The sequence below is a fragment of the Centroberyx affinis genome, unplaced genomic scaffold, assembly GCF_046629955.1.
Source record: "Centroberyx affinis isolate AG114_WGS23_722 - 3 ecotype Tasmania unplaced genomic scaffold, CSIRO-AGI_Caff_v1 ptg000558l_1, whole genome shotgun sequence".
Classification (NCBI taxonomy): Eukaryota; Metazoa; Chordata; class Actinopteri; order Beryciformes; family Berycidae; genus Centroberyx; species Centroberyx affinis.
Window position 1 is genome coordinate 18,861 of NW_027279201.1, and position 25,925 is coordinate 44,785.

The window sequence follows — 25,925 nt, forward strand, 5'->3', positions numbered from 1 at the left end:
CTCTGAGAACATTTTAAATGAGTTACTTTTTACTTCTACTTAAGTAAAATATCAGCAAAGTAACAATCCTTCTACTTAGGCCACTCTTTCCACCACTGCTGAATACTCACAGTAGCTAACATACTGACCCATATAGTATGGGGACAAGAGGACCTTGCATTCAGAGCAAAGGGACAGTGCAAGATGTGTTACCGTAGACAGCAGACTATCACTGTACAAATATAGACTGACCATTCTGTCACTATGTGCATTCAGAAGGCATGGCAGTAAGGTTGCAGAAAGTCCAGCAGTGGACCAGTGGACTATTATAATAACTGAATAGGAGCATGAAATAAGTTATGAGCAATAGCCTACAGAGCATGGACATAATTCCTGAGCGGGGGAAAAGATGGCGTGGTGTTCAAAGACTTGTGCAGACAACATGGTTAATTCAAGATTGTGTATCACACGCACACACACACACACACACACTCTCACACTCACTCATCACTCACTCACTCATTCACTCACTCACTCACTCATACCCTCCCCACTGTCTGTCTAGGTGTGACGTCATTACCTACTTTCACTTTCACTTCACCGACGCAGTACAAAGACAAAGGACGGTACGTTTACCATAACCAACCAGTATACAAATCCATTAAAAGCTGCTTTTAATCTCTAACTTTCTTTCGGCCTCCTGGTCTTTTAATTTAAACTTTCTTGTCTTTCTCCCGATCTGAAATGTTCCATTCTCTGACTTATTCATTAATATTGTCTGTTACGTGTTTCGTATCTCCTTTGCTAGGCCTACCTAACCGTCTTTGAGTATTTAGAAAAGCGCGATACAAATACAATGTATTATTATTAGCCTATTATTATTATTATTATTATTATTATGACTCTATCCCAACATATATTTTACCATACTAGCTACCTATAATAGCTAATAGTTTATTACTAGTTTATTTAGCCTATAGGCATAATAAGAAATGTACAACTCAGTTTAAAGATAGCCTATTTGTCATAACACTCTTCTAACAGTTTCCATCATATACTGTAAGTGTTTGGGTGTTAATGTTAATGTAATACCTTAAAATTAGTAGCCTTCTAGTAGTAATATGTTGTACCGCCTTCTCGACGTGTTTAATCAGAGAAACGTGCCTGCATATGAAGTAACAAAAGGAAGGATGTTGCAAAAATTAAAAGATAAAAACAGATGTAATGAAAACGTTTCACTCGCACTGTCAACGATGCTAGCAGGAGGCTTTTTGATAATTTCTTAACAAAAACCTCCAAAACGTTTTAAATGCAGAGGGGGTTGTTGCTGGTTAACACGGAAGACTTTAAAACCCAGAACCAGCTGGGTCATCAGTTAGTTGTTGTTGACGCCATATTTAAATTTATTTCAAGATACCAAATGTTTAGTCTTTTTGTAGTCTTCATTTCTCCACTTCCATACATTACATTTTAGATGGACAGTGCTGTGTCTCCACTTAAGTTCACTGTCGATGATGCGGGTACCATCTAGTGCAGTGATTCTCAACCATTTTCATATCAAGGACCCCTAATTCAGTCCACATTAGAACCACGGACCCCCATTTGATGAGATTTTGTCTCTCAGACCCAAATCTGAGAATATTTGTATTATTAGATATGATTTTGTCCAGAATTCCATGACTATCTGTATTGTAGGTAGAGAGATAACAGAGAAACTATGATCAAAACAGTCATTCTTCTACATTCTCTAATTGTGTTAACTTCTTGTAAATGAAATAATACTGAAGTTTAACAATTCATCAATTTGCTGGGGACCCCCTGGAACCCCCTCAAGGACCCCTGGTGGTCCCCGGACCCCACGTTGAGAACCACTGATCTAGTGGACATACATATAGGCTAACTAAGTTACATCCACTGGCACAGGTTAGACTGGTTTCATGTCACATGGATCTTTCTAGAATTTGATAGCAAAGTTATGAGGATGACAGTAGCCTCAGATCAAATGTACAGACACCCATGACTGACCAAGGAGAATAAGCTGCATATTCTTTCTCATTGTTTCCTCTACAGATGAAGGTTGTTATAGTTTTTCATTTTCCATTAGTTTTTATTTGTATATAGCCTTGATTTAGTTTTTACTTCAGTTTTTATTTTTCACAAATGTTTAGTTTAAGCTTAGTGTCTATTTAGTTTAATTTCTGCCTTTAGTATTTTTGGTAGGGGTGGAATTCTTTCAAGGTATAACGACAGAAGTTCAGAACAGGTTGTTGTATATGTTTGCAACAAGTATTGTGTAATACAAACAAATCATCAGAATAAAAACAAGGTCACAGTGCCAACCTCTACAACCTTACTAGTAGCCTACCGATATATACCTCCTTTCATACAATCCCCTTTTGCACAGTACCAAGGCTGGAGGTGAAATAACATATCCTCTAATAAAAATCTTCTTGTAATGATTCCGTCCAACACAGCATGTTGGGTGTGTGTCATTAAAGGTCTGCACTGTACGATGGCTCTGCCTGAGGAGAGAGAGGAGGTGGTCCCTCCCTCTAAAACCACTGGGGAACATGACAGCCAGAGCGAAGCTAAGAGGTAAGATGAGGATCTCTATCTGTCCATGACTGTTCTCCATTTTAGAGCTCAGCAGTGAAATCATTGCTCCGTCATTATTCACAGTAAAAGGTTTGTCTCTGTTGTGTTGAAGCCTGGTCCTGCAGGAGAGACCGGACTCCCCTGTGCCCAGCTGTGTGTCCATGAAGAGTGACCAGTCAATGGATTTCCCTATTCATTTTAAAGCACAACAAAAGTTATCTAAATTGAAGTAAGTTGTTATTAGCATTAAAACATGTAACATTATATTCTTTTTTTTTTTTTACAAGTATTTATCCAAGAAGGCTTTTACTTAGCATACATGCTCTTTTGCAGCATTGCCCTGCTTCACATTCATGCAGTTTAAAGATGCACTGCACTCTACTGCGCAAAGGCAAGAATTTAAGTTACATGACACAAATAAATTATTTTGTTGTTATCAGACTCTACCAAGCAGAAAACAAGTCATGAGATATAGATTTGATCTGGCCATTCATACTCTGTTGATTCATTTGAGTAAATATCAACGCCTGATTTAACTTAACTGAGTTAACTGGATAAGTTTGTTGACAATTTGATGTAAACCTGGGATTTTCTGTTCCTTGATGCAAGCTTAAAATGTCGTCTAACTTGTTACCAGGGCAACAAATCCTTAAGATCAAACCTGCAAAGTGGCAGGTTTAGTCAGAGTTAGCTGGATTATGACCAGGTCTGTTAAAACCTACCTCATCCATGAACTCATATCCGGACTTGGCTGCTCCTTTCCTTAGAGAGGAGCAACTAGATCAAGGTGCTGTTATGGACAGGCTTTTAGAAGAGAACGCCAAGGTCTCTTTGGCGTTTGAAAGATACAGGTTTAGTCAAATAGTTTTCACAATGAAAAGAGTTAAATACGTCTATCTGTCCATGACTGTTCTCCATTTTAGAGCTCAGCAGAAATCATTGCTCCGTCATTATTCACAGTAAAAGGTCTGTCTCTGTTGTGTTGAAGCCCGGTCCAGCAGGAGAGACCGGACTCCCCTGTGCCCAGCTGTGTGTCCATGCAGAGTGACCAGTCGATGGATTTCCCTATTCATTTTAAAGCACAACGAAACATATCTAAAATGAAGTAAGTTGTTATTAGTAAGTTGTTATTAACATTATATTCTTTTTTTTGCAATTATTTATCCAAGAAGGCTTTTACCTAGCATACAGGCTCTTTGCAGCATTGCCCTGCTTCACATTCATGCAGTTATGCATATCCACACCACCGAGTACAACAGCAGTCTTCTACTGTTGGCCACTGAGCAGCTCTACCAGAACAATTTGGGTTTAAGTCCCTCTCAAAAAGACATATTGATAGTAGCTGCACAGAGTGGGGAAAGCATTACACATTCACTCTGATTTTCCAAGCTGTTCCTGTGATTTGAACTGGTGACCTTCTGATCAGAAGCCTGCTTCTCTAAGCTTTTTTGCGACCATCAACTCTGTTTTGTCAATCCTTTGTTGATAGCAGGATCCAGCAGAGACCAGCCTCTCCTGCACCCAGCTGTGTGTCCATGAAGAGTGACTGGTCTAGAGAGGCACCTATCGAGTTCAGAGATGGACGCCACTCTACTGTGCAAAGGCAAGAATTTAAATTAGATGATAAAAATAGATGATTTGATTTTTATCAGACTCCAGCAAGCAGAAAACAAGTCTTAAGATATAGATTTGGTCTGGCCCTTTATACTCTTTGTTTAGTAAAGTTTGTTAACAATTAACGTAAGCCTGGGATTTTCTGTTCCTTGAAGCAACCTTAAAATTTTACTTGTTACTTGTTATAGTTTGAAGTGTCTGACTGTTATTGGATGGAACCAGATGATGTAGAGTTTGATCATTTGATACATTTGAAATATATTAGCATCATAAGAACAATTTGTATACATTTGAATGTATTCAATCAGTTTATTTTAGTTCTATGTGAGTGAATTTCATAAAAGGTAATTAACTTAGGTTAGAATTACTTAATCCAATTTAGTGGAAATTTATCATACAAATTTAAATACATAAACCTTGCAAACAGACCAACACATTTATCTGCAATTTTCTGCCACAATTCCTCTGTGATTTTAGAGGCTGTGGCAGTGTTAACGTATAAACAGACGTTTTCACTCCTGCCGTCTATGAAACGGTATAGAAGCATTAAAGCACACACCTCCCATCTCGGTAACAGCTTCTACCCCTGGGCAGTCAGGTTGCTGAACGGCTGAGTTGCAAGGTTAACTTGCACTTTATCCTGTATAACCTGAATGCACAGGATGCCCAACTGCATTTTTTTTTCTGCACATACTTGCACTCCTGAACTAATTTGTATTGTGTATATTTAATTCGTATTGTGTATATTGTCATATTTATTGTGCCACTGTTATGTCTATATTGCACGTACTGTGTGGATGGTATCTGTGGGGTAGCTGTTAGATAGTCATGTCCACTGCCTAATGTCTACTGTGCCATTGTTATGTCTGTGTGTTGTATTGTGAGGATGGTATCTGCTGGATAACTGAGTGTCCCGTAGCACAAACATTTCATTGTATTTATTTACATATGACAATAAACTAAACTGAACTGATATGTTTATAGATAACCTATGTTCCTCATAGTCTTCAGTTATTAACTCTTGCTCAGCTGCAGTAAAAAGTTGCTGTCTCCTTAAGCCATTGAGCCATGCAGCCAATCATATGATTGTTGATCCCTTTACTTCAAAATGGGAGTGCGCAGTAAACCAAGATAACTACACCAAGTTTGACAAATCAGTCTGCCACCAGCGTTTAGAGCTGAGATAGCCAGATAAGGATTAGCGAGATAGTTTGAACTGGCTATCATCATATTAGCCTGAATTAATTATGCAACATACAGGGAATGTGCCCTGGATTCCTAAAGCTTTGTGTTTTCTCCACAGAGTCCACCAGGAGAAGTCAGAGGTTCCTAGTGGTCATTCTGCTCAAGAGCATCAAACAGACCTGGCCTCCATTTTTATGGTGTGTAAATGTACAACACCTTTCACTTCAGCTACAAATGAAATGTAAAACAACCATTCTGGTCATAATATTCACTCATAACATAACACTCTTCAGACCAGTGGGTGTCAATTTCTTTGACATTACGTTCCATAAAATTAGTGTGTGTAATTTATATAGTATTGTGTTCCAGCTTCTTGAGGAGAACATCATCACTTTCGTGAAGAATGAGCTGAAGAGGTTCCAGAGGGTTCTGAGTCCAGATTACCCAGAATTCTTAGAGAGGCAGAGGGAGAATGAGGAGCTGGTGGACGGTGAGGAGGAAGAGGAGAGGAGGAGCAGCAGAGAGGCATTTCTGAAGATCACACTGAACTTCCTGAGGAGAATGAAGCAGGAGGAGGTGGCAGACTCTGCAGAGCAGTAAGGTTTAACACAACACAAATTGTAGGAACATTTTTTAATTTTGGCTGCGATTTTGGAGTTTTTGAACTACAGGTCAGAATGACACAAAATTTAATCTCCATTTGATCTCTACAAAATTTGAGCTCTCTTCAATTCCAAATTGGAGGGTAAATGAGCACAATCCCCATGGACTTGTTAATGTGGGTGTAAAATTCTGCATCCCGCAAATACTTTGGAGCTCCTTATTTTGTTGATTCTATGTTGTAACAAGATCATGTTATGATGATGAGATCACCTGTGTTTTTCCACACACCTGTGACAACTAAGTCTCAGAACTAACTGTTGCGCGCCCCCTTGTGGTGTTTACTGTTTTGTTCTGCTTTCTCTCCTCCCGCAGGTAATTCCTGATGAGCAATGTGCTGCACCTGCAACACCGCGGTAGCAGGTCCGGCCTATAGAAGGAGCCTGTGGGAGGGAGAAAGGAGAACGGTACCCTGCGTAGCGTTTTGCCGTTCTTATTATTTTCCCTTTTTATTTGGGGATGGGTAGTCCCTATTTTCTGTTTGATCTTGTTAGTTTAGCTTTGGATCAGGGGGAAACACTGGCTTCGATGGCCCATTGCGTGGCTGGCCCAGTGTCTTCCCCATCCTTTTGTTAAGTGTGGTCCAACCTCCATTCTCATTTTGTTTCTTATGTTGTCTTCTTGGTCTTTATGTTTTAAACATTTGAAATTTGTTTCTTAAATGCTATGGTGGCGTCTATTTTATGTTATGTTGAGATCGTAACACTAACTCACAGCAACTAATCAGGGGTACAGGAGCACGGATGGTGACATCCTGAAAGATCCTCGGGACATTTTAAATGTCTCTCTCCACTCTACATCACTGAACTAATCCTCACTCCATATCCTCATCTAAAATCATCAAACATCTGTTTGCCGGGTGCAACAACTGCATGCGTCGTCGAAAAAATAAAAACTCTCATTTCCACTATTCTTTTCTAATCAAATTACTGAATCTCACCTCTCTATCAGTTGTTTCCCTAATAAAAGTTGAAGTGAACAAAAACACTGGTGTGTGAAGTTTATTTGACTATCAGCACACAGATTGAGAGTCTGTCATGCTCCTTAGGCCACTGAGCCAATATGACATTCCCAAAACTTCACTTGTAAATTCCATTTGTTGGCATCTTTGTGTTTTGTTTGGCTCTTGCCTCGCTGGTTTCTCCTGGGTTAATGAAAGTATTTTCCTTTTAGAGTGGCCAGTCCACTCCCCTTAGTGGAACTGAAATCTAGACCAGCAGTGGTAGGCCTGCATGTAGTCCCAAAAGACAGGGTCTTAACCACTGGTGGATGAAAATGTTTGTCTACCCTGAGTGATAATGCATAAGATCAAACATTTTATGACTTGGGTTCAATTCACTGTCTAACCAGCGGGTTAAAAAACAGTAGCGAGGATGACAGGGAAAAGTACATTGACAGACATGGTAATTAACCTTGTTGAGGAAATGGAGATCCCTTGATTTTCACCAAACAACATAGGGAGATGAGACTTTTGGGGCAGAACAACAGATCAATTTTATCTCAAGGTTGTGTTACAAGTTTTTGCTGTGTAAAGTCTGAACATTTGTGAATGAGTGGAAGGCTTATCACACATCTAAAATACTAATGTAGGCTAAATAAAATTGAGCAATTACATTCAACTCTCCTTTTCACTAGAGGTATGATGTTTCCATATTACTGTTGTATAAAGTAGTAGACATTATATTCAGGCAAATTGTCATTGAGTAAATTAATAAAGATACAAAATTTTGACCAAACAGTATAAGAGTGGAAATTTCTATAAAAGGAATATTTCAGGAAATACTATGGTGCCCGAGAGGCAGCCATGGTGTTTTGGTGTCTCGTGTGTTTGATTTGTTTGTTAAACTTAGACACAGCGACACCGTTCGGAATGAGCTCCTACATGTTAGGAGTTTACTACCACAAAACCTTTTACCAGAGTTTCTGTGTATTCCCGAGGAAATACTCCATAAGAACTCTCCAGGTGATCACCAATTACTCTCCCGGGAAACTGGGCGGGTTGACTTGAGAGTGAGTGAGAGTGTCTCATCAACCCAACAAGTTCTTTTTTTCCTCTCTCTCCCAGCCCCCAAGAGTTCTTTATTCACTTAATGAAGATGTACTGCATTACACTGCATTGCATTGTATTGTATTGTAGGTCTACAGGACCCAGCCCACAGGTCGATTTCTCCCTCTCACCACATCTCTCCTCTGGGAACAATATGTTACTCATATTTGAACTTCAAGACATGAGGAGCTTTATGTATAATAAGTATAATCTAGACCAGTCTGACAATTCTGAAAAACGTGCTACAATACATTAGCAGAGTTGTGAATAAATTCTGCTTAGTTTCAGTGCAATGAGACTTAAAATATTTTGCAAAGGTAAAACCTACCTTCTCTGATAATGCCCGAATCCCCATACATCATACTCTGATCACCTGTAACTGAAAAGGCACTTAGATACTTTAAACTAGAATACATTTCAATACATGTAAACACTGTTATTTTTTGTTGTTTTTTTAAAAGGAGAATACCAGTGTCATTTCCAGTTGTAGCCCATTTAATACTGTCTACATCTAGTTTGCATTTCCCCTAATTATTTGCAATGCATGGTGTATGCAGTTCAATTTTTTCAACATTTATTGACAGGAAACAGAGTGTAACGTACTGCAGCACTGACAGGAAACCACTCAACTTGGCACAATGAAATAATGATGGATTATCTCGCTATGTGGAAGTTGTTTTTCCATACTGTACAAGAATGAATGGCAGGAAATGGCTTCTTCTGAATGAAGGATAACAAGCCCTATATCTCCAACTATGCTTTCTGGGTGCAGGCACCAACAGAAGAATGGAAAGAAACACTAGTATTATCCTTTAAGCCCCAAAAACAATTACTAGTTCAGCAACCAAATTCCTGTGAGCACTCAGAGAGCCACATAGTGTGGTGCTTAGTGTAGACTCCGGGTCTCCTGGACCTTCCACAACCAACTCCCCAGCTCACAAGCCCTGCCAGCTCATACCTGATCCCAGTGAAGCAGGACAGAGGACCCCTAGAGTCACCCTGGACAGCCAGGACAATAAAGCACAAAGACAACAACATGACTGATAAAACATGAAAGTTAAATATCAATTTATAATGTTTAATACAGTCCAGGAGTTATTTTGTGATGAAGTGTTGTCATTTAATTTTTTTGTGTATCCACTTTCCCTCAACCTGCGTCGTCTACTTCAGCTCGTGATTTCCTACATTTCCCAGAATGCCTTTCGGGCATGTAAATATAGCCAGCTAGTTTGTGAACATTGGAGCATGTCTATGACCCTTGCAAATTTGGAATATGTTGAATGCCACGAGCACAAAAATTCTTACCATGCCACATTCCATGCCACAACACTGAGGTAAGAATGAAAAGTAAAACAAGCATTTGGCTGTCTCTTACAACTGGAGCACTATTGGGATGCAAAAAGGCCACAAACTGGCTTATTGTGGGTCATTTTTCTCTTGCATGACACCTGTCTAACTCCACATCTGATTAGGCTCCTCAGAAACACCTGCTGCATCAGTAGCTCTGTTCCTTAGCAGGCCGACCTGCACTGGAGGCAGCCAGATAGGCGTGTCTGCATTTGTGGGAGGTGACGGTTTATCAGTGGTTAGCATGAGGCAACAGAAGAACCTGGGCTATATTCCCAGTCCTTTCACTTTTACTGTATAAAATGCTACACTAAATGCAGGTTCTTATCATAGTCACTTTAATTGTAAAGTGAAATAAATGTACAGAAAATAGTGATATTGGTACAGAGGCATACTGAAAACAAAGGGTGGAAGTAACTAATTACATTTCCTCACGTTACTGTATTTGAGTACTTGTACTTTTTTGAGTATTTTTTAAAGTCTGTAATTTTATTTTTACTTAAATACATTTTTACTTAAGTACTGTACCACTACATTTTAAATCACATTCATTACAAAGTATACATTTTGTGGCTCTCCATAGGCATCAGAAATTGGACAATCGTAAATTGACAAATTGTGGATCCATACACAGTGAACGGGCAGAGTAATCTGAATTTACTTTGTGCACTTTATTGTGTGATTTCCATATTTTCCAACTTAAAGAATCAAGCTTGAACTCTGTCCCCTCATCCTTTTAGAACTGCATGGAAAAGTTCTTTTCTAGAGAAGAATTCAGTAACTTTTACTCTTGAGAACATTTTAAATGAGCTACTTTTTACTTCTACTTAAGTAAAATATCAGCAAAGTAACAATCCTTCTACTTAGGCCACTCTTTCCACCACTGCTGAATACTCACAGTAGCTAACATACTGACCCATATAGTATGGGTTTGTTTTTTTTTATGGCTATTTTTTTAAAGTCTGTAATTTTATTTTTACTTAAGTACATTTTTACTGAAGTATTGTACTTCACTACATTTTAAATCACATTCATTACAGAGTACACATTTTGTTGCTCTCCATAGGCATCAGAAATTGGACAATTGTAAATTGAAAAATTGTGGATGCATACACAGTGAACAGACAGTCAGCAAAGAGAAGAGTCATTTCAATTTATTTTGTGCGCTTTATTGTGTAATTTCCATATTTTCCAATTTATAGAATCAAGCTTGAATTCTGTCCTCTCTGTCCTTTTAGAACCGCATGGAAGATCACATACCAAGTTCAAGTTCAAGTTTATCACAAGCATGTCTCAGAGGACTTTACAGAGAATGAGCCTAGCAAGATCTAACTAAACAAAATCAGTGGTGAACAAAAAGATGTAGGACAAGCAAAAAACACAAGGTAGACAAGAGCAGATTTTAGCAAGACAAACAATCTACCTATTCTACAGCCTAACCTACCTGGCACCCCCAGCCTTACACCCTAATGCACACAAGGAAAAACTCCCAAGAAAAACCTTAGTAGGAAAAACTAGGAAGAAACCTTGGGCGGGCAAATAGGGATCCCCCCTGGGATGGCTTAGCGTGCAATACTATATATATAATCTATATATAGGCTATATGTAATATATACATTCTAGAAAGGAACTCAGTAACTTTTACTCTGAGAACATTATAAATGAGCTACTTTTTACTAAGTGAAATATCAGCAAAATAACAATACTTCTACTTGAGTAGGACATTGTAGTAGGCTACTCTTTCCCCCACAGCTGAATACTTACAGTAGCTAACATACTGTCCCACATAGGCTAGTATGAGGACAAGAGAACCTTGTAGTAGCCTACCGTAGACAGACTGTACAAATATAGACTGACCATTCTGCCACTATGTGCATTCGGAAAGCATGGCAATACGGTTGCAGAGAGTCCAGCAGTGCAGTGGATCACTGGACTATTATAGTAACTGAATAGGAGGAGATGCGTGAAATAAGTTAGGAGCAATCGCCTACAGAACATGGACATATTTTCGGGGCGAGGAAAAAAGAGATGGCGTGGCGTGCAAAGACTTGTGCAGACAAGTTGTGTATCACACACACACACCCTCCCTGTCTCTTTCGGTTCCACTTCCTTAAATCGACGTGGCCAAAGACAAGGAAGGTAGGTTTACTATATTTTTACGGTGTATTATAGCCTATTTAATGACTCTATCCCAGCATATCTTTTAGAATACTAGTTGCCTACAACAGCTAATAGTAACAGCTGTTCCTGCCTAGTTGATTTAGCCTATATGCATAATAAGCGGAAATGTCCAACTCAGTCGTCTAAACCCGCTCTTTGTGTTCAGAACATAAATCAACACTCTTCCAACAGTTTCCAACATATTAGTGTTTGGGTGTGTAATCGCTTAAAATTAGTAACCTTCTAGTAACATGTTGTATCGCCCTCTCTACATGCTTAATCATTGCCTGGCCCAGAATCCGTCAATTCCACGATTCTGAAATGTGTCGAGTGTCGAGTTGACAATTCTGTGTGATATCAGGCAAGCTTAATCAAGGAAACGGTGCCTGCATATGAAGTAACAAAAGCAAGGACGTTACAGAAATTTAATTAAAAAAGTAGATGTAATTAAAATGTTTCACTTTCACATTCACTGTCAACTATACTATACGAATTAGTTGTTGCTGACGCCATATTTAAAATTGTTTCAAGGTACCAAAAGTTTAGTCTTCTTTTAGTCTTCATTTCCCCACCTCCATCCAGAGTGCTGGGTCTACTCTTCCGTTTCACTACGACGCTGAAGTTGGCATCCGATTCGCAGCTTCTGATTGGAATTTTCCGGTCCACCTTAAAAGTGGCATAACGCCTGTAGATGGCGTTGTTCAGTCATTTTCAAGCTAATTCATCAACTGAAAAACGTAACAAATAGGGGGAAGATGAAATGAGAATGAATCACAGAATTAAATGGATTTTGAACATAACTGTAGCATTTTTTTTCTTATTGCTCTTACTCATGGTAAACTGATTTTCAGTCTTATTGCTATTTCTGTTGCTGTGGTCCTACCTGCTCAGTATTAAAAAGTCTCAAGAAACCAATACTCCAATATGGCAGGGGACATCACAGGGTATCATAATCCTGAGTTTTATGCATTTTTACTGTAGCATTTTTTTCTTAGAGATGAGATGAACTTCAGATTTCACTGCTTTTTTCATGTCTAGACCGCATTGGACCAGGTCCAGATCAAAAACCACTATACTTAGACCTGTCAAATCTGGACTAGATTACCAAGGAGACTCCAGAGACTCATTAAAACACAGTTTCAGATTTGTGAAACCTTTATTCTATTTGTGAAAATGCAAAAAAAAAGGATATCTCACTGCTTTTTTCCCATCCAGATCACATTAGACCAGGTCCAGATTAAAAACCACTATACTTAGACCTGTCATTTCTGCACTAGATTACAAAGGAGACTCCAATGTATAATGTTTGTAGGTCTGAATAGTCATTAGAGTTAACTGTGATTTCCAACATTTGTGTCTGGGAGCCAAACTGAAGGTTGTATGAGACTGTTTTACATATTTTCCTCTTAGTGGTAGTCAACAAGGTCACAGGTTTGCTCATTCCTCATTTCAAAGCAGAAGTGGTGAGTTTAATCATTGTTCAAACACCAAGTATGCCTCTACCACCTGCCAGTACTGAGATATACTTCCTTTCATAAAATCCCCTTTTGCACAGTCCCAGGGCTGAAGGTGAAATATAACATATCCTCTTATAGAAGCCTTGTTGTAATGATTCAGGATGTTGGGTGTGTGTCATTAAAGGTCTGCACTGTACTGTGAATATGTCAGAGGACAGAGAGGAGGGGGTCCCTCCCTCTAAAACCACTGGGGAACATGACAGCCAGAGCGAAGCTAAGAGGTAAGATGAGGATCTCTATCTGTCCATGACTGTTCTCCATTTTAGAGCTCAGCAGTGAAATCATTGCTCCGTCATTATTCACAGTACAAGGTCTGTCTCTGTTGTGTTGAAGCCTGGTCCAGCAGGAGAGACCGGACTCCCCTGTGCCCAGCTGTGGGTCCATGAAGAGTGACTGGTCTAGAGAGGCACCTATCGAGTTCAAAGATGGACACCACTCTACTGTGCAAAGGCAAGAATTTAAATTAGATGATAAAAATAGATGATTTGATTTTTATCAGACTCTACCAAGCAGAAAACAAGTCGTAAGATATAAATTTGGTCTTGCTCTTCATACTCTGTTGATTTAGTTGAATAAATAGCAAGGCCCTTGTCCTTGTACATGAACAACTGAGTTAACTGGATAAGTTTGTTGACAATTTGATGTAAAACTGGGATTTTCTGTTCCTTGATGCAAGCTTAAAATGTAGTCTAACTTGTTACCAGGGCAACAAATTCTTAAGATCAACCCTGCAAAGTTTTTTCCTTTCCTTAGAGAGGAGCAACTAGATCAAGGTGCTGTTATGGACAGGCTTTTAGAAGAGAACGCCAAGGTCGCTTTGGCGTTTGAAAGATACAGGTTTAGTCAAATAGTTTTCACAATGAAAAGAGTTAAATACGTCTATCTGTCCATGACTGTTCTCCATTTTAGAGCTCAGCAGAAATCACTGCTCCGTCATTATTCACAGTAAAAGGTCTGTCTCTGTTGTGTTGAAGCCCGGTCCAGCAGGAGAGACCGGACTCCCCTGTGCCCAGCTGTGTGTCCACGAAGAGCGACCGGTCGATGGATTTCCCTCTTTACTTTAAAGCACAACGAAACATATCTAACAAGAAGTAAGCTGGTATTAGCATTAAAACATGTAACATTACATTCTATTTTTTTTGTTTTTACAATTATTTATGGGGTTTTACATGGCATACTCTCTCTTTTGCTGCATTGCCTTGCTTCACATTCATGCAGTTATCCACACCAGTACAACAGCAATCTTCTACTGTTGGCCACTGAGCAGCTCTACCAGAACAATGCCCTTGCAAAAGGACACTGACATTGATAATACTTGCACTTGCAGTACTTGAAAGCATTACACATTCACTCTAATTTTCCAAGCCTGTTCCTCTGATTTGAACTGGTAACCTTCTGATTAGAAGCCTGCTTCTCTAAGCTTTTTTGCAACTAGCAACCCAGTTTTTTCAATCGTTTGTTGATAGCAGGATCCAGCAGAAAAGACCAGCCTCTCCTGTACCCAGCTGTGTGTCCATGAAGAGTGACTGGTCTAGAGAGGCACCTATCGAGTTCAAAGATGGACGCCACTCTACTGTGCAAAGGCAAGAATTTAAATTAGATGATAAAAATAGATGATTTGGTTGTTATCAGACTCTACAAAGCAGAAGTAACAAGTCATGAGATATAGATTTGGTCTGGCTCTTCATACTCAACCTACAATAGTTCCTACAATAGATGAATAATGAGCAAGGCCCTTGTCCTTATACATGAACAACTGAGTTAACTGCATAAGTTTATTGACAATTTGATGTGAGCCTGGGATTTTCTGCCCCTTGAAGCAAGCTTAAAATTGAACTTGTTCTTGTTATAGTTTGAAGAGTCTGACTGTACATTTGAAATATATCGGCATCATAAGCACAAATTGCATACATTTGAATTTATTCTTTCAAATTAATTTCAATCTATTTACTTTACTTTCATTTCATAAAAGATTATTAACTTAGGTTAGAATTACTTCATTCAATTTAATGGAAGTTTATCATACAATTGAAATGTATAAACCTTGCAAACAGACCAAAATATGTTTTTGAGTTTAGGTAACTACAATGACACAGTATGGGCTATAGATGCAATTGTAATTAGCCTTCTTACACATTTATCTGCAATTTTCTGCCACCATTCCTGTCTGATTTTAGAGGCTTCATGTTTTTAAATAACATGTTCCTCATAGCCTTCAGTTATTACTGTAACTCTTGCTCATCTGCAGTAAAAAGTTGCTGTCTCTTAAAGGCATTGAGCCATGCAGCCAATCATATGATTGTTGATCCCTTTACCTCAAAACAAGAGTGCGCAGTAAACCAAGATAACTACACCAAGTTTGACAAATCAATCCGCCACCTGCATTTGAGGAACTGAGATAGCCAGATAAGGATTAGCGAGATAGTTTGAACCGGCTGTCATCATATCAGCCTGGATAAATTAAGCAACATAGGAGGAATGGGGACCTGGAGATCTAACGCTTTGTGTTTTGTCTACAGCATCCACCAGGAGAGGTCAGAGGTTCCCAGTGGTCACTCTGCTCAAGAGCATCAAACAGACCTGGCCTCCATTTTTATGGTGTGTAAATGTAGAACACCTTTCACTTCAGCTACAAATGAAATGTAAAACAACCATTCTGGTCATAATATTCACTCTAACATTCAGACCAGTGGGCTTTCAATCTGTGACAAATGGATTTGACATTATGTTCCATAAAATTAGTGTGTGTAATTTATATAGTATTGTGTTCCAGCTTCTTGAGGAGAACATCATCACTTTCATGAAGAATGAGCTGAAGAGGTTCCAGAGGGTTCTGGATCCAGATTACCCAGAATGTGTAGAGAGGCAGAGGGAGGATGAAGAGGTGGTGGACGGTGAGGATGAAGAGCAGAGGAGGAGCAGCAGAGAGGCATTTCTGAATATCACACTGAACTTCCTGAGGAGAATGAAGCAGGAGGAGGTGGCAGACTCTCTGCAGAGCAGTAAGAGGCTTTTAACAGGTTTAACATGCTGTAAAGGGTAAAATGTAGGAACATTTTTAATTTTGGCTGCCATTTCAGAGTTTTTGAAAAATCTTCTCATGAACCACAGGTCAGAATGACACAAAATTTGATCTCTATTTGATCTCTACAAAATTTGAGCTCTCTCCAATTCCAAATTGGAAGGTAAATGAGCACAATCCCCATGGACTTGTTAATGTGGGTGTAAAATGCTGATATGTATATATTTACCAGGAATTGTTTACATTTATCATATTTACTGTTACATCCACTCATTGATGTTATTTTTTAATTTCTCATTCAGAAACTCTTGCTGCAGTGTGCCAGCGTGAACTCAAATGTAATCTGAAGGAGAAATTTCAGTGTTTATTTGAAGGGATTGCTAAAGCAGGAAACCCAACACTTCTGAATCAGATCTACACAGAGTTCTACATCACAGAGGGAGGGAGTGGAGAGGTCAATGATGAACATGAGGTCATACAGATTGAAACAGCGTCCAGGAAACCAGCGAGACCAGAAACACCAATCAAATGTGAAGACATCTTTAAAGCCTTACCTGGAAGAGATAAACCAATCAGAACATTGATGACAACAGGAGTGGCTGGAATTGGGAAAACAGTCTTAACACAGAAGTTCACTCTGGACTGGGCTGAAGACAGAACCAACCACAATATACAGTTCACTTTTCCGTTTACTTTCCGAGAGCTGAATTTGCTGAAAGGGAAAAAGTACAGTTTAGTGGAACTTCTTCATCACTTCTTTATTGAGACCAAAGAAGCAGGAATCTGCAGGTTTGACAAGTTCCAGGTTGTGTTCATCTTTGACGGTCTGGATGAGTGCCGACTTCCTCTAGACTTCCAGAGAAACGAGATCCTGACTGATGTGACAGAGTCAACCTCAGTGGACGTGCTGCTGACAAACCTCATCAAGGGGAAACTGCTTCCCTCTGCTCGCCTCTGGATAACCACACGACCTGCAGCAGCCAATCAGATCCCTCCTGAGTGTGTTGACATGATGACAGAGGTGAGAGGCTTCACTGACCCACAGAAGGTGGAGTACTTCAGGAAGAGGTTCACAGATGAGGAGCAGGCCAGCAGAATCATCTCCCACGTCAAGATGTCACAAAGCCTCCACATCATGTGCCACATCCCAGTCTTCTGTTGGATCACTGCTTCAGTTCTGGACCATGTGTTGAGAACAGATGAGAGAGGAAAGATGCCCAAGACCCTGACTGAGATGTACATCCACTTCCTGGTGATTCAGTCCAAACAGGGGAATGTCAAGTATCATGGGAGAGCTGAGACAGATCCAATCTGGAATACAGAGGCCAGGAAGATCATTCTATCTCTGGGAAAACTGGCTTTTGAGCAGCTGGAGAAAGGCAACCTGATCTTCTATGAAGGAGACCTGACAGAGTGTGGCATTGATATCAGAGCAGCCTCAGTGTACTCAGGAGTGTTCACACAGATCTTTAAAGAGGAGCATGGACTGTTCCAGGACAAGGTGTTCTGCTTTGTCCATCTGAGCATTCAGGAGTTTCTGGCTGCTGTTTATGTCTTTCTGTCATTCATCAACACTGGTGTCAATCTACTGTCAGAACCACAGTCAATGGGTTGGTGGTCTACACTATTAAGAAACACATCTAATGTAAAACACCTCCACCAGAGTGCAGTGGACAAGGCCTTACAGAGTCCAAATGGACACCTGGACTTGTTCCTCCGCTTCCTCCTGGGTCTTTCACTGGAAACCAATCAGACTGCCCTACGAGGTCTAGTGGAACAGACAGGCTCACAGACCAATCAGGAAACAGTCCAGTACATCAAGAGGAAGATCAAGGAGAATCCCTCTCCAGAAAGAAGCATCAATCTGTTCCACTGTCTGAATGAGCTGAATGATCATTCTCTAGTGGAGGAGATCCAACAGTACCTGAGATCAAGAAGTCGCTCCACAGATGAACTCTCCCCTGCTCAGTGGTCAGTTCTGGTCTTCATGTTACTGTCATCAGAAGAAGAACTGGACATGTTCAACCTGAACAAATACTCTGCTTCAGAGGAGGGTCTTCTGAGGCTGCTGCCAGTGGTCAAAGCCTCCAATAAATCTCTGTAGGTACACTGGATAGATATAAGTACATTGAATATATTTTTTACAGGATATAAAATAGAAACATTTTAGCATTTTACAGTTATTGTTTGTCTTTATCACTAATGCCTTTTCAGGCTGAGTGGCTGTAAGCTGTCAGAGAGAAGCTGTGAAGCTCTGGCCTCAGTTCTCAGCTACAGATCCTCTAGTCTGAGAGAGCTGGACCTGAGTAACAATGACCTGCGGGATTCAGGAGTGCAGCTGCTCTCTGCTGGACTGGAAAGTCCACATTGTAGACTGAACAATCTCAGGTAAGATCAATACACAGATTTCTCAAATGATTTGACATATTCCTCCTAAGTAAAGCCCATGCGCTCAAACCAGTCTCACTCAGGTCAGTATTCCTAAATGTGCAAATGGTAACCATGCAATTTTAATTGATTTCAGAGCCATTTTACATTGGCATTTTCACTGGAAAGAAAATTGTGGAATTTTCCGTCACCTTTTTTATTCTGATCCAGCTTTATATACACTATGAAGAGACAAGGTCATCCATGATTATTGCACCTACTGAATGTTTGGTTTACACTGTAATTCGCACTGATTAGAAAACTGACTGCCTAAGGCTCCCAATAATGAAGGTCAGAAATGCAGGAGTACAAGTCCATTTATTAATACTTTCTATGATTATAATGAATGCAGAGAATGTCTAGTACATCAGCTTTAATTTCTCCAGTCTCAAAGGCAAAGCAACAACTCTCAATCCAGTTTCCAACAGTGTAGGTATGGGTAGGTGTGTGTATGTGATTCTATACAAAATGAAGATATTAAGACAAACACACAAACCGCTTGAATAAATATAAACTTTGAAACATTCAGCATTTACACTTTGTATGGATGCATACAGAACACTGGAACCTTACAAACACTGGATAAACATTAAATTACTGGTTAGACACCAATGTTAAACTGCCTCTACAACTACCTCTACACTAAATGCAAGAATTCAGTCTGAGAATGATTTTCTAACAGGCTGAACTGAGTCAGGTCATATATGATTATAGTCTGACAGCTTGTTCAACTGTCCAGCAGGGGGTGCTATGTTCACAGCAGCTGGCCTTTTTAACAGCTGCCCCAAATATGCTTTGCAGATTTGTAGTTCCTTTAAGGTCAGCTACAGTTCAAAGTTGTCCTCAAGAGGTTGAGCAATGGATGTCTGGTTGGTACAGTCTTTCACTTTGACCTCAGCAGTCCTGACTTTCCCATCTGCTCCAGTAAAGACTTTGTTGACTGTCCCCACTGGCCAAAGGGCCCATGAAGACTGCTGGTCCATGATCATCATGACCATGCCTATGGTAAAGGCGGATATAGCGGTGCCAGAACTGGTCAGCTAGGACCTGGCTATGGCTCCACCATCTACAAGTGAGCAACTCTGACTCTGGGTAGACCACTTGTGGGTGTGAAGAATCTGGCCACCCCATAAGCAAATAATAAGGAGTAATAGGATCTGGGTTGGCAATGTTAAGACACGTATCCTAGTGGCTTTGCATTAAGGATGTACCAACCTGGCCATTCCTCTACTTCTACAGGGAGTATCTTCTGGACATATCCTGCCTTGAACAACTTGTTGACCTTTGCGTTTTTGGTAGCTGCTTTCTCTGAGTCCTTCAACAGATGCTTCTTGGTCCCTCTCAGGTGGGCCAGCACAGCTTCTTTCGGTGCTAACAGCGGTGTGGCTTACGTTGCACTCCAGCAATGTTGCACAGTTGCCAGCACAGTTTTATCTTCCAAGATCTGGACTGCTTCGGCATCCCGTTTGACCTGGTAACAAGCTTCTCACTTCTGTATGGCAGTGTATCTAACTGCCACAGTTTCTTCACACTATGAAAAGCTCAAGCTCATGAAATGCCTGCCAAGAGACACTGTTGAGGAGAAAGACACTTTGATGAACTTGGAAGGCCCTTGCAAGGTCCAACCCAACTGGGTTTTGCTACATGACTGCCAGGAGGGCAGAGACGTACTGGCTCACCGGGAGTAATAAGATGGGGATAATCTGAGCCAATGGCATTGCCAATGGCATAGAGTCCTTGATTGTTTCTTTGCCCTGCTCTGCTCTGCTCTATGAAGGACAGTGCTTGTCCTGGAAGACTTGGCATTCTTTCCCTTGTCCCACCGGGAGGAGACACATACCTTGCTCATCACCTACACACTGTAGGCTATCCACTTGAACTCTGGCTTCATTCCAGCCAGTCTGCAAGATGAAGGAGGGTTGGAATGGGCATTATGATAGGGTTGACATGCCTCAGGAAGCTGGCTCGCAGATCATGAGATAAGACAAGAGACGGGAGACGTGTGATCCACAGCTTAGCTCTATTTGCCCTTTGTGCCCAAGCTGCTCCAGCATGCCAACAAGTGATCAGACCCTCATTGGGAGTGGTGGCAATCTGGTGTGTAAAGGTCATATACCCCATAATGTCTTTTGCGCTCAGGTGAATATTGAGAGCATTGGGTATGTGGCAGAACTCTCAATTTCAACATTTCAATTTTCTAATTAGCTGAAATGAGTCAGGTGGTATGCTATTACAGTTTCAAAGCTTGTTCACAGTTGTCCTTTTTAACAATAATACTTTTGCAGTTGGTTAAAGCAGCACATTTAAAGCATGGCTTGGTTTGGTCCCCGGTTACATTGCAGTTAGTTGCCTGTGAGTTGGAGTGCAAGCTGAGACCTTCGGGTCCTTGAGCTTAGACTGTCACTCAGTCTAAGCTCAAGACTAAAGGTGATTACACTTTTGCCACCAGGGCCCCTATACTGTTGAGTGCCTTCCTTGAAGGACTTGCAAATTCACTATCATCTTTTAAAACACTTTGTAAAGCACACTTTTATTGACTTGCTTTTGTGTAATGTTTTTGTTTTCACCTTCTTAATCTTGTGTTTTTCATGTTTTAATTATTCATTTTTATTGTTTATTTCTTTTGAAAGTGTCATCTATATCCTCTTTATATGTGTTACTCTTCTTATTTATGGCTTTTTGTAAAGCATAACATAGCATATGCCACTTGTGGATATATTTATCCAAATCAACTTACAATAACATGTGTGAATAGTTGGCCCCAGTGGGAATCAAACCTACTGTCACAGACACTTAGACTGGAGTTTAGATTTCAAGCAGTATATTAATCAACAAGGTTCGGGGCATATAGGAGCAGTGGCAGGCATGGGCCAGGCAGAGCAGCAGCAGAGGCAGAGTGTGCAGCGGCATTCCAGGTGAGGAAGCACAGGTGACGAGCAGGCTGGTCTGTGACAAGGAGACGGAGATTAGAAACAGACGAGCAGGAAGCAACACGGACTAAACAAAACTTGAACTAAACTTAGACTTGAACTTGGATTAGACGTTTACAAATTTGGTCAACTAACCAACAGTCTAGCGGCTAGAGAACAGCACACTAGAATCTACGATCTGACGAAGACTGCAGGCACAGCAGGGAATAAGTAGGCTGCTTGATTGGAGAAATGGGAACAGCTGCCTCCCAACATGCAGAATGCAGATCCGACCTGCACACCCATCACACAGAGAGAGAGAGAGCTGCTAGGCGGCTGCCATGACACCTACGCTCAACTCACTGAGCTATAGCACCATGCAAAGTAAACTGTAAACTCTACTCATAGCATTTCATATCTGTACATCTCCATTTAGGCTGAGCAGCTGTAAGCTGTCAGAGAGAAGCTGTGAAGCTCTGGCCTCAGTTCTCAGCTCCCAGTCCTCTAGTCTGAGAGAGCTGGACCTGAGTAACAATGACCTACACGATTCAGGAGTGAAGCTGCTCTCTGCTGGACTGGGGAGTCCACACTGTAGACTGGAGACTCTCAGGTCAGTGTTCCTGAACCCATTCAACAGATAACCATTTAAATCCTGGCTTAGATGGCTTTAGTCTTTGAAGTTGAGACTGTTTTGTTGTCATTCGACTGCACTATCACAACTTATTGTAATATAGTAAGAAAATCTAACATGTAGCCTATTTTCTGTGTGCATTTGTAGGTTGTCAGGCTGTCTGGTCACAGAGGAAGGCTGTGCTTCTCTGGCCTCAGCTCTGAGCTCCAACCCATCCCATCTGAGAGAGCTGGACCTGAGCTACAATCATCCAGAAGACTCAGGAGTGAAGCTGCTGTCTGATGTACTGGAGGATCCACACTGGAGACTGGACACTCTTAGGTATGAAGAGGCTTGCTGCCAGGCAGAGGCAATGTCTTTAGAGGAGTTCGAGTCAGGAGGGAACCATATTCTGTTATATTGTGAAACTGTGTAATGTTGTTTAATTTTTAACAGTGGATATGACTTTTAGGTTTTATGGACTTTACTAGTGGCAAGGTTATTAAATGCCCATCTTTCCATTATCAAAGAGAATATGCTGGACTGACGTTGCTTATCTCCTCACCCCCAGTGTGGACCATGGTGGAATGCAGAGGTTGAAACCTGGTCTTAGGAAGTGTAAGTGTGTGTTTAGTTTTATTCATGACAACAAAGCAGCATACATGCAGCTATTTAGATGGAAAGCCAGTCTACACAGCATCGTCATCAGTCTATTCAAACCCTACTGTGAATGAAGACGATGGCTGACATAATGTGTCATCATGAAACGTGTTAATAAATTAATAGTCAAACTGTTAATAAAACCAACCAAACAGAACAGGTATATTAGATCAAAAATGACTTCTGTATTGTGTATTGTGTTCTCCTCATCAGATGCCTGTGAACTCACACTAGACCTGAACACAGCAAACCGAAACCTCACTCTGTCTGAGGGCAACAGAAAGGTGACAGTGGTGAGAGAGAAGGAGCCATATCCTGATCACCCAGAGAGATTTGACTGCTGGAAACAGGTGCTGAGTGGAAATGGTCTGACTGAGCGCTGTTACTGGGAAGTTGAGCGGAAAGGAGAGGTTCACATAGGAGTGACATACAGAGGAATCAAAAGGAGAGGAAAGGGTGACGAGTGTCGGCTTGGATGGAATGACAAGTCCTGGGGTCTGTTATGCTCTGATAATAGTTACAGTGCCTGGAACAATGGGAGAAAAACAGATATACGTACCCCCCACTCCTCTGACTCTGACAGAGTAGGAGTGTATCTGGACTGGCCTGCTGGCACTCTGTCCTTCTACAGAGTCTCCTCTGACATACTGATCCACATCCACACCTTCCACTCCACGTTCACCGAACCTCTCTACCCTGGGTTTGGGTTTGGGGTTTGGTCGTCTGGTTCCTTGGTGTCTCTGTGTCAGATAGAGGTAGAGTCGCCGCTTGTGTCCTGAAATAAGACTCACACCGCTACCTAAACACAGATGCTGAAATTATATCTCACTCTGTCCAGGATCACATGCATACACGCCTTCTCAAGCATGCACACGTTTACATGAATACACAGCTGCACTCACATCAGAGAAGTGAGAATATACATTTACATATTGCTATATTGAATTACATATTGCATTTGTATGCTATTCATGTTACTCTAAATAAAACATGCTTCAGAAATAAGCATTTTTTAATTAGTGCAGATGTAGATAGGTATAACAAAGTGTAGTAACAGACAATGCTGAGTCAAGATGTAAGGACAACAACTAAGAAGAAACACGTGGAGAAAAAAAATGGATTTGTTGTGTAGTGTTGTGTGGTGTAGTATAGTGTTGTGTTGCTGGCAGGGAGTGGTGTTCGGGGTGGAGTGTGGATGAAATGGAGGTAGTTAGGGAAGTGAGGCAGTGGTGATTGGCTCCCATGTTTCCTGGAAAAGTTGTGTTTCATGGTTAATGGAGGCGGTCATTTTTTCAATTGAGATGTAATCAGTGAGTTAGTTTTATGTTATCACTTTTCACCAAAAAAAAAAAGGTAGATGGAATGTGTTCTGTGTGTCAGAGTAGAGAACAAAGGCTACACTCAAATTTGCTGGAATCAGAGAGGAAGGCCTTAATGTAATTAATGAACAATGATGAGATTGTAATATGACATGCTGACAAAGGCGGGGCTATAGTAGTTCAAGATAAGTCTGCTTATGTGAATGAACCCTAACCCTAACTCTGGACTAATATATACCCTCCTGGACACACATCCGACTTTCAGATTTGGACAAGAAATTAAAGACACGCTGAAGCACTACTTACGTGATGGAGAGATTTCGGACAATGAATATAAATACATGATTAAAGAGAATCCCATATAAAAATTGAAATCATTTTGGGAAGATGTACATTCAGTTCTGATTAGTGTGCTTGGATACGAGATTCCGTTGTCATGTACTATATTGTACTTGGGCCACATTACACCAGTAATACTTGAGAGGGATCGATGCTTGGTTAAGATACTCAGCTAGGAAAGCCATAACTAGAAGCTGGTATAAACCTGAGTCTCCTAAACATCATACAGGAAATATGGACAATGGAAAGATTGACTTGTGTGCTAGGTTTTAGGGAAGATTTGTGTGTGAAGAGATGGCAGAAGTGGATACTTTACCTAGAGAAATTATAAGGACACTGACTCACATCTTAATCTAATCTAATGTGCCCTCCCACAAACTCTGTTTTTTTTTATTTTTCATTTCAATTTGTTCAATTAGTTTTTCATTCCAATTGATATTTGATTTGTGATCTTATCTTGATTTGTGAATGTGTATATTTGCTGTACCCTGAAAATCCAATAAAGATTAAAGAAATTAAAGGAATTAAAAAAAAGAGAGAATCCCATAAGACCTGTGTTGTACACCTTGCCAAAGATTCACAAGAATTTGAGAAATCCACCTGGACGCCCAATAGTCTCGGGCATTGGCTCGCTCCCCAAACCCATTTCTCAATTCACTGACTCTCATATTAAAGATTTGGTACAAACATTACCCTCTCATTTGAAAGACACTACTGATTTTCTGAAAAACCTTGAAAACTGCAACATTGCCTCCACTGATATACTTTGTACTATGGATGTATCAATTCTATACCCCAGTATACCACATGAGGATGGTTTGAAAGCTTTGAGTTATTTTCTTGGCACACACATCAGCAACACACTCAAATGGAACATCAATACAGACCACATTACCAAAAAAGCCCAGCAGAGACTGTTTTTCCAGCTAAAAAAAAAAAAGTAAAACAAAACCTCCTCCTTCAGTTTTACACAGCCATCATTGAGAGCATACTCACCTCATCCATAACAGTCTGGTATGGCAGCACGGACAGCCAACCAATCCAAGATTATTGGCACCTCCCTCCCATCAGTTGAATCACTATATCACAAACGCACAATCAAAAGAGCAAAAAAAATCATCTCTGACCCCCTCACCCTACTCACCGCCTTTTCCAACTGATGCCTTCTAGGAGGCGCTATAGGTCCCTGCCCACCAAATCATCCCGTTTAAAAACAGTTTTTTCCCCACTGCAATAAGGACTCTGAACACTTCTCACTAACTCTGACAGATGTACCTGCACTTTAAAACTCATATGTCAATCTTGTAAATATTGTCTGTGATTTCAGTCTTGTGGTAATCTGTGTATATTGTCTGTTGTGCCTCATGTGTCTCGTGTTGTGTGTCATGTGTCTAATGTGATGCTGATATCTATGTTTGATGTTACTGACACTGTTGAATTGAACTTACCCCACCATGCTGTACCGAAAGCAAATTCCACCGACCTCGGTCGTGTGGTCATTAATTAATAAATGAAAAAAGAAAATTATTTAAACC

At 40.5% G+C, this 25,925-nt stretch overlaps 1 protein-coding gene across 3 annotated transcripts; it reads left to right on the forward strand.

The window, feature by feature from the left end:
• Window positions 1–574: 574 nt before the first annotated feature.
• On the forward strand, window positions 575–25,874 carry LOC139643075 (protein NLRC3-like). Of its 3 annotated transcripts, XM_071518228.1 has the most exons (15): window positions 575–605; window positions 2,454–2,574; window positions 2,687–2,803; window positions 3,563–3,679; window positions 4,064–4,177; window positions 13,438–13,554; window positions 14,571–14,687; window positions 15,624–15,702; window positions 15,878–16,124; window positions 16,429–18,226; window positions 18,341–18,514; window positions 21,899–22,072; window positions 22,241–22,414; window positions 22,644–22,690; window positions 22,946–25,874. In XM_071518228.1, exons 2-15 carry the CDS (start codon window positions 2,492–2,494, stop codon window positions 23,509–23,511), a joined length of 3,924 nt encoding a protein of 1,307 aa, XP_071374329.1. In that variant the 5' UTR covers window positions 575–605; window positions 2,454–2,491; the 3' UTR covers window positions 23,512–25,874. The 3 variants fall into 3 exon arrangements, with proteins under 3 accessions (XP_071374329.1, XP_071374330.1, XP_071374331.1); XM_071518229.1 differs by lacking the exons at window positions 575–605; window positions 2,454–2,574; window positions 2,687–2,803; window positions 3,563–3,679; window positions 4,064–4,177 and adding exons at window positions 13,232–13,325; window positions 14,079–14,195 and having other exon boundaries at window positions 15,878–16,106; XM_071518230.1 differs by lacking the exons at window positions 575–605; window positions 2,454–2,574; window positions 2,687–2,803; ... (1 more) ...; window positions 4,064–4,177; window positions 13,438–13,554 and adding an exon at window positions 13,591–14,195 and having other exon boundaries at window positions 15,865–16,106.
• Window positions 25,875–25,925: the final 51 nt, after the last annotated feature.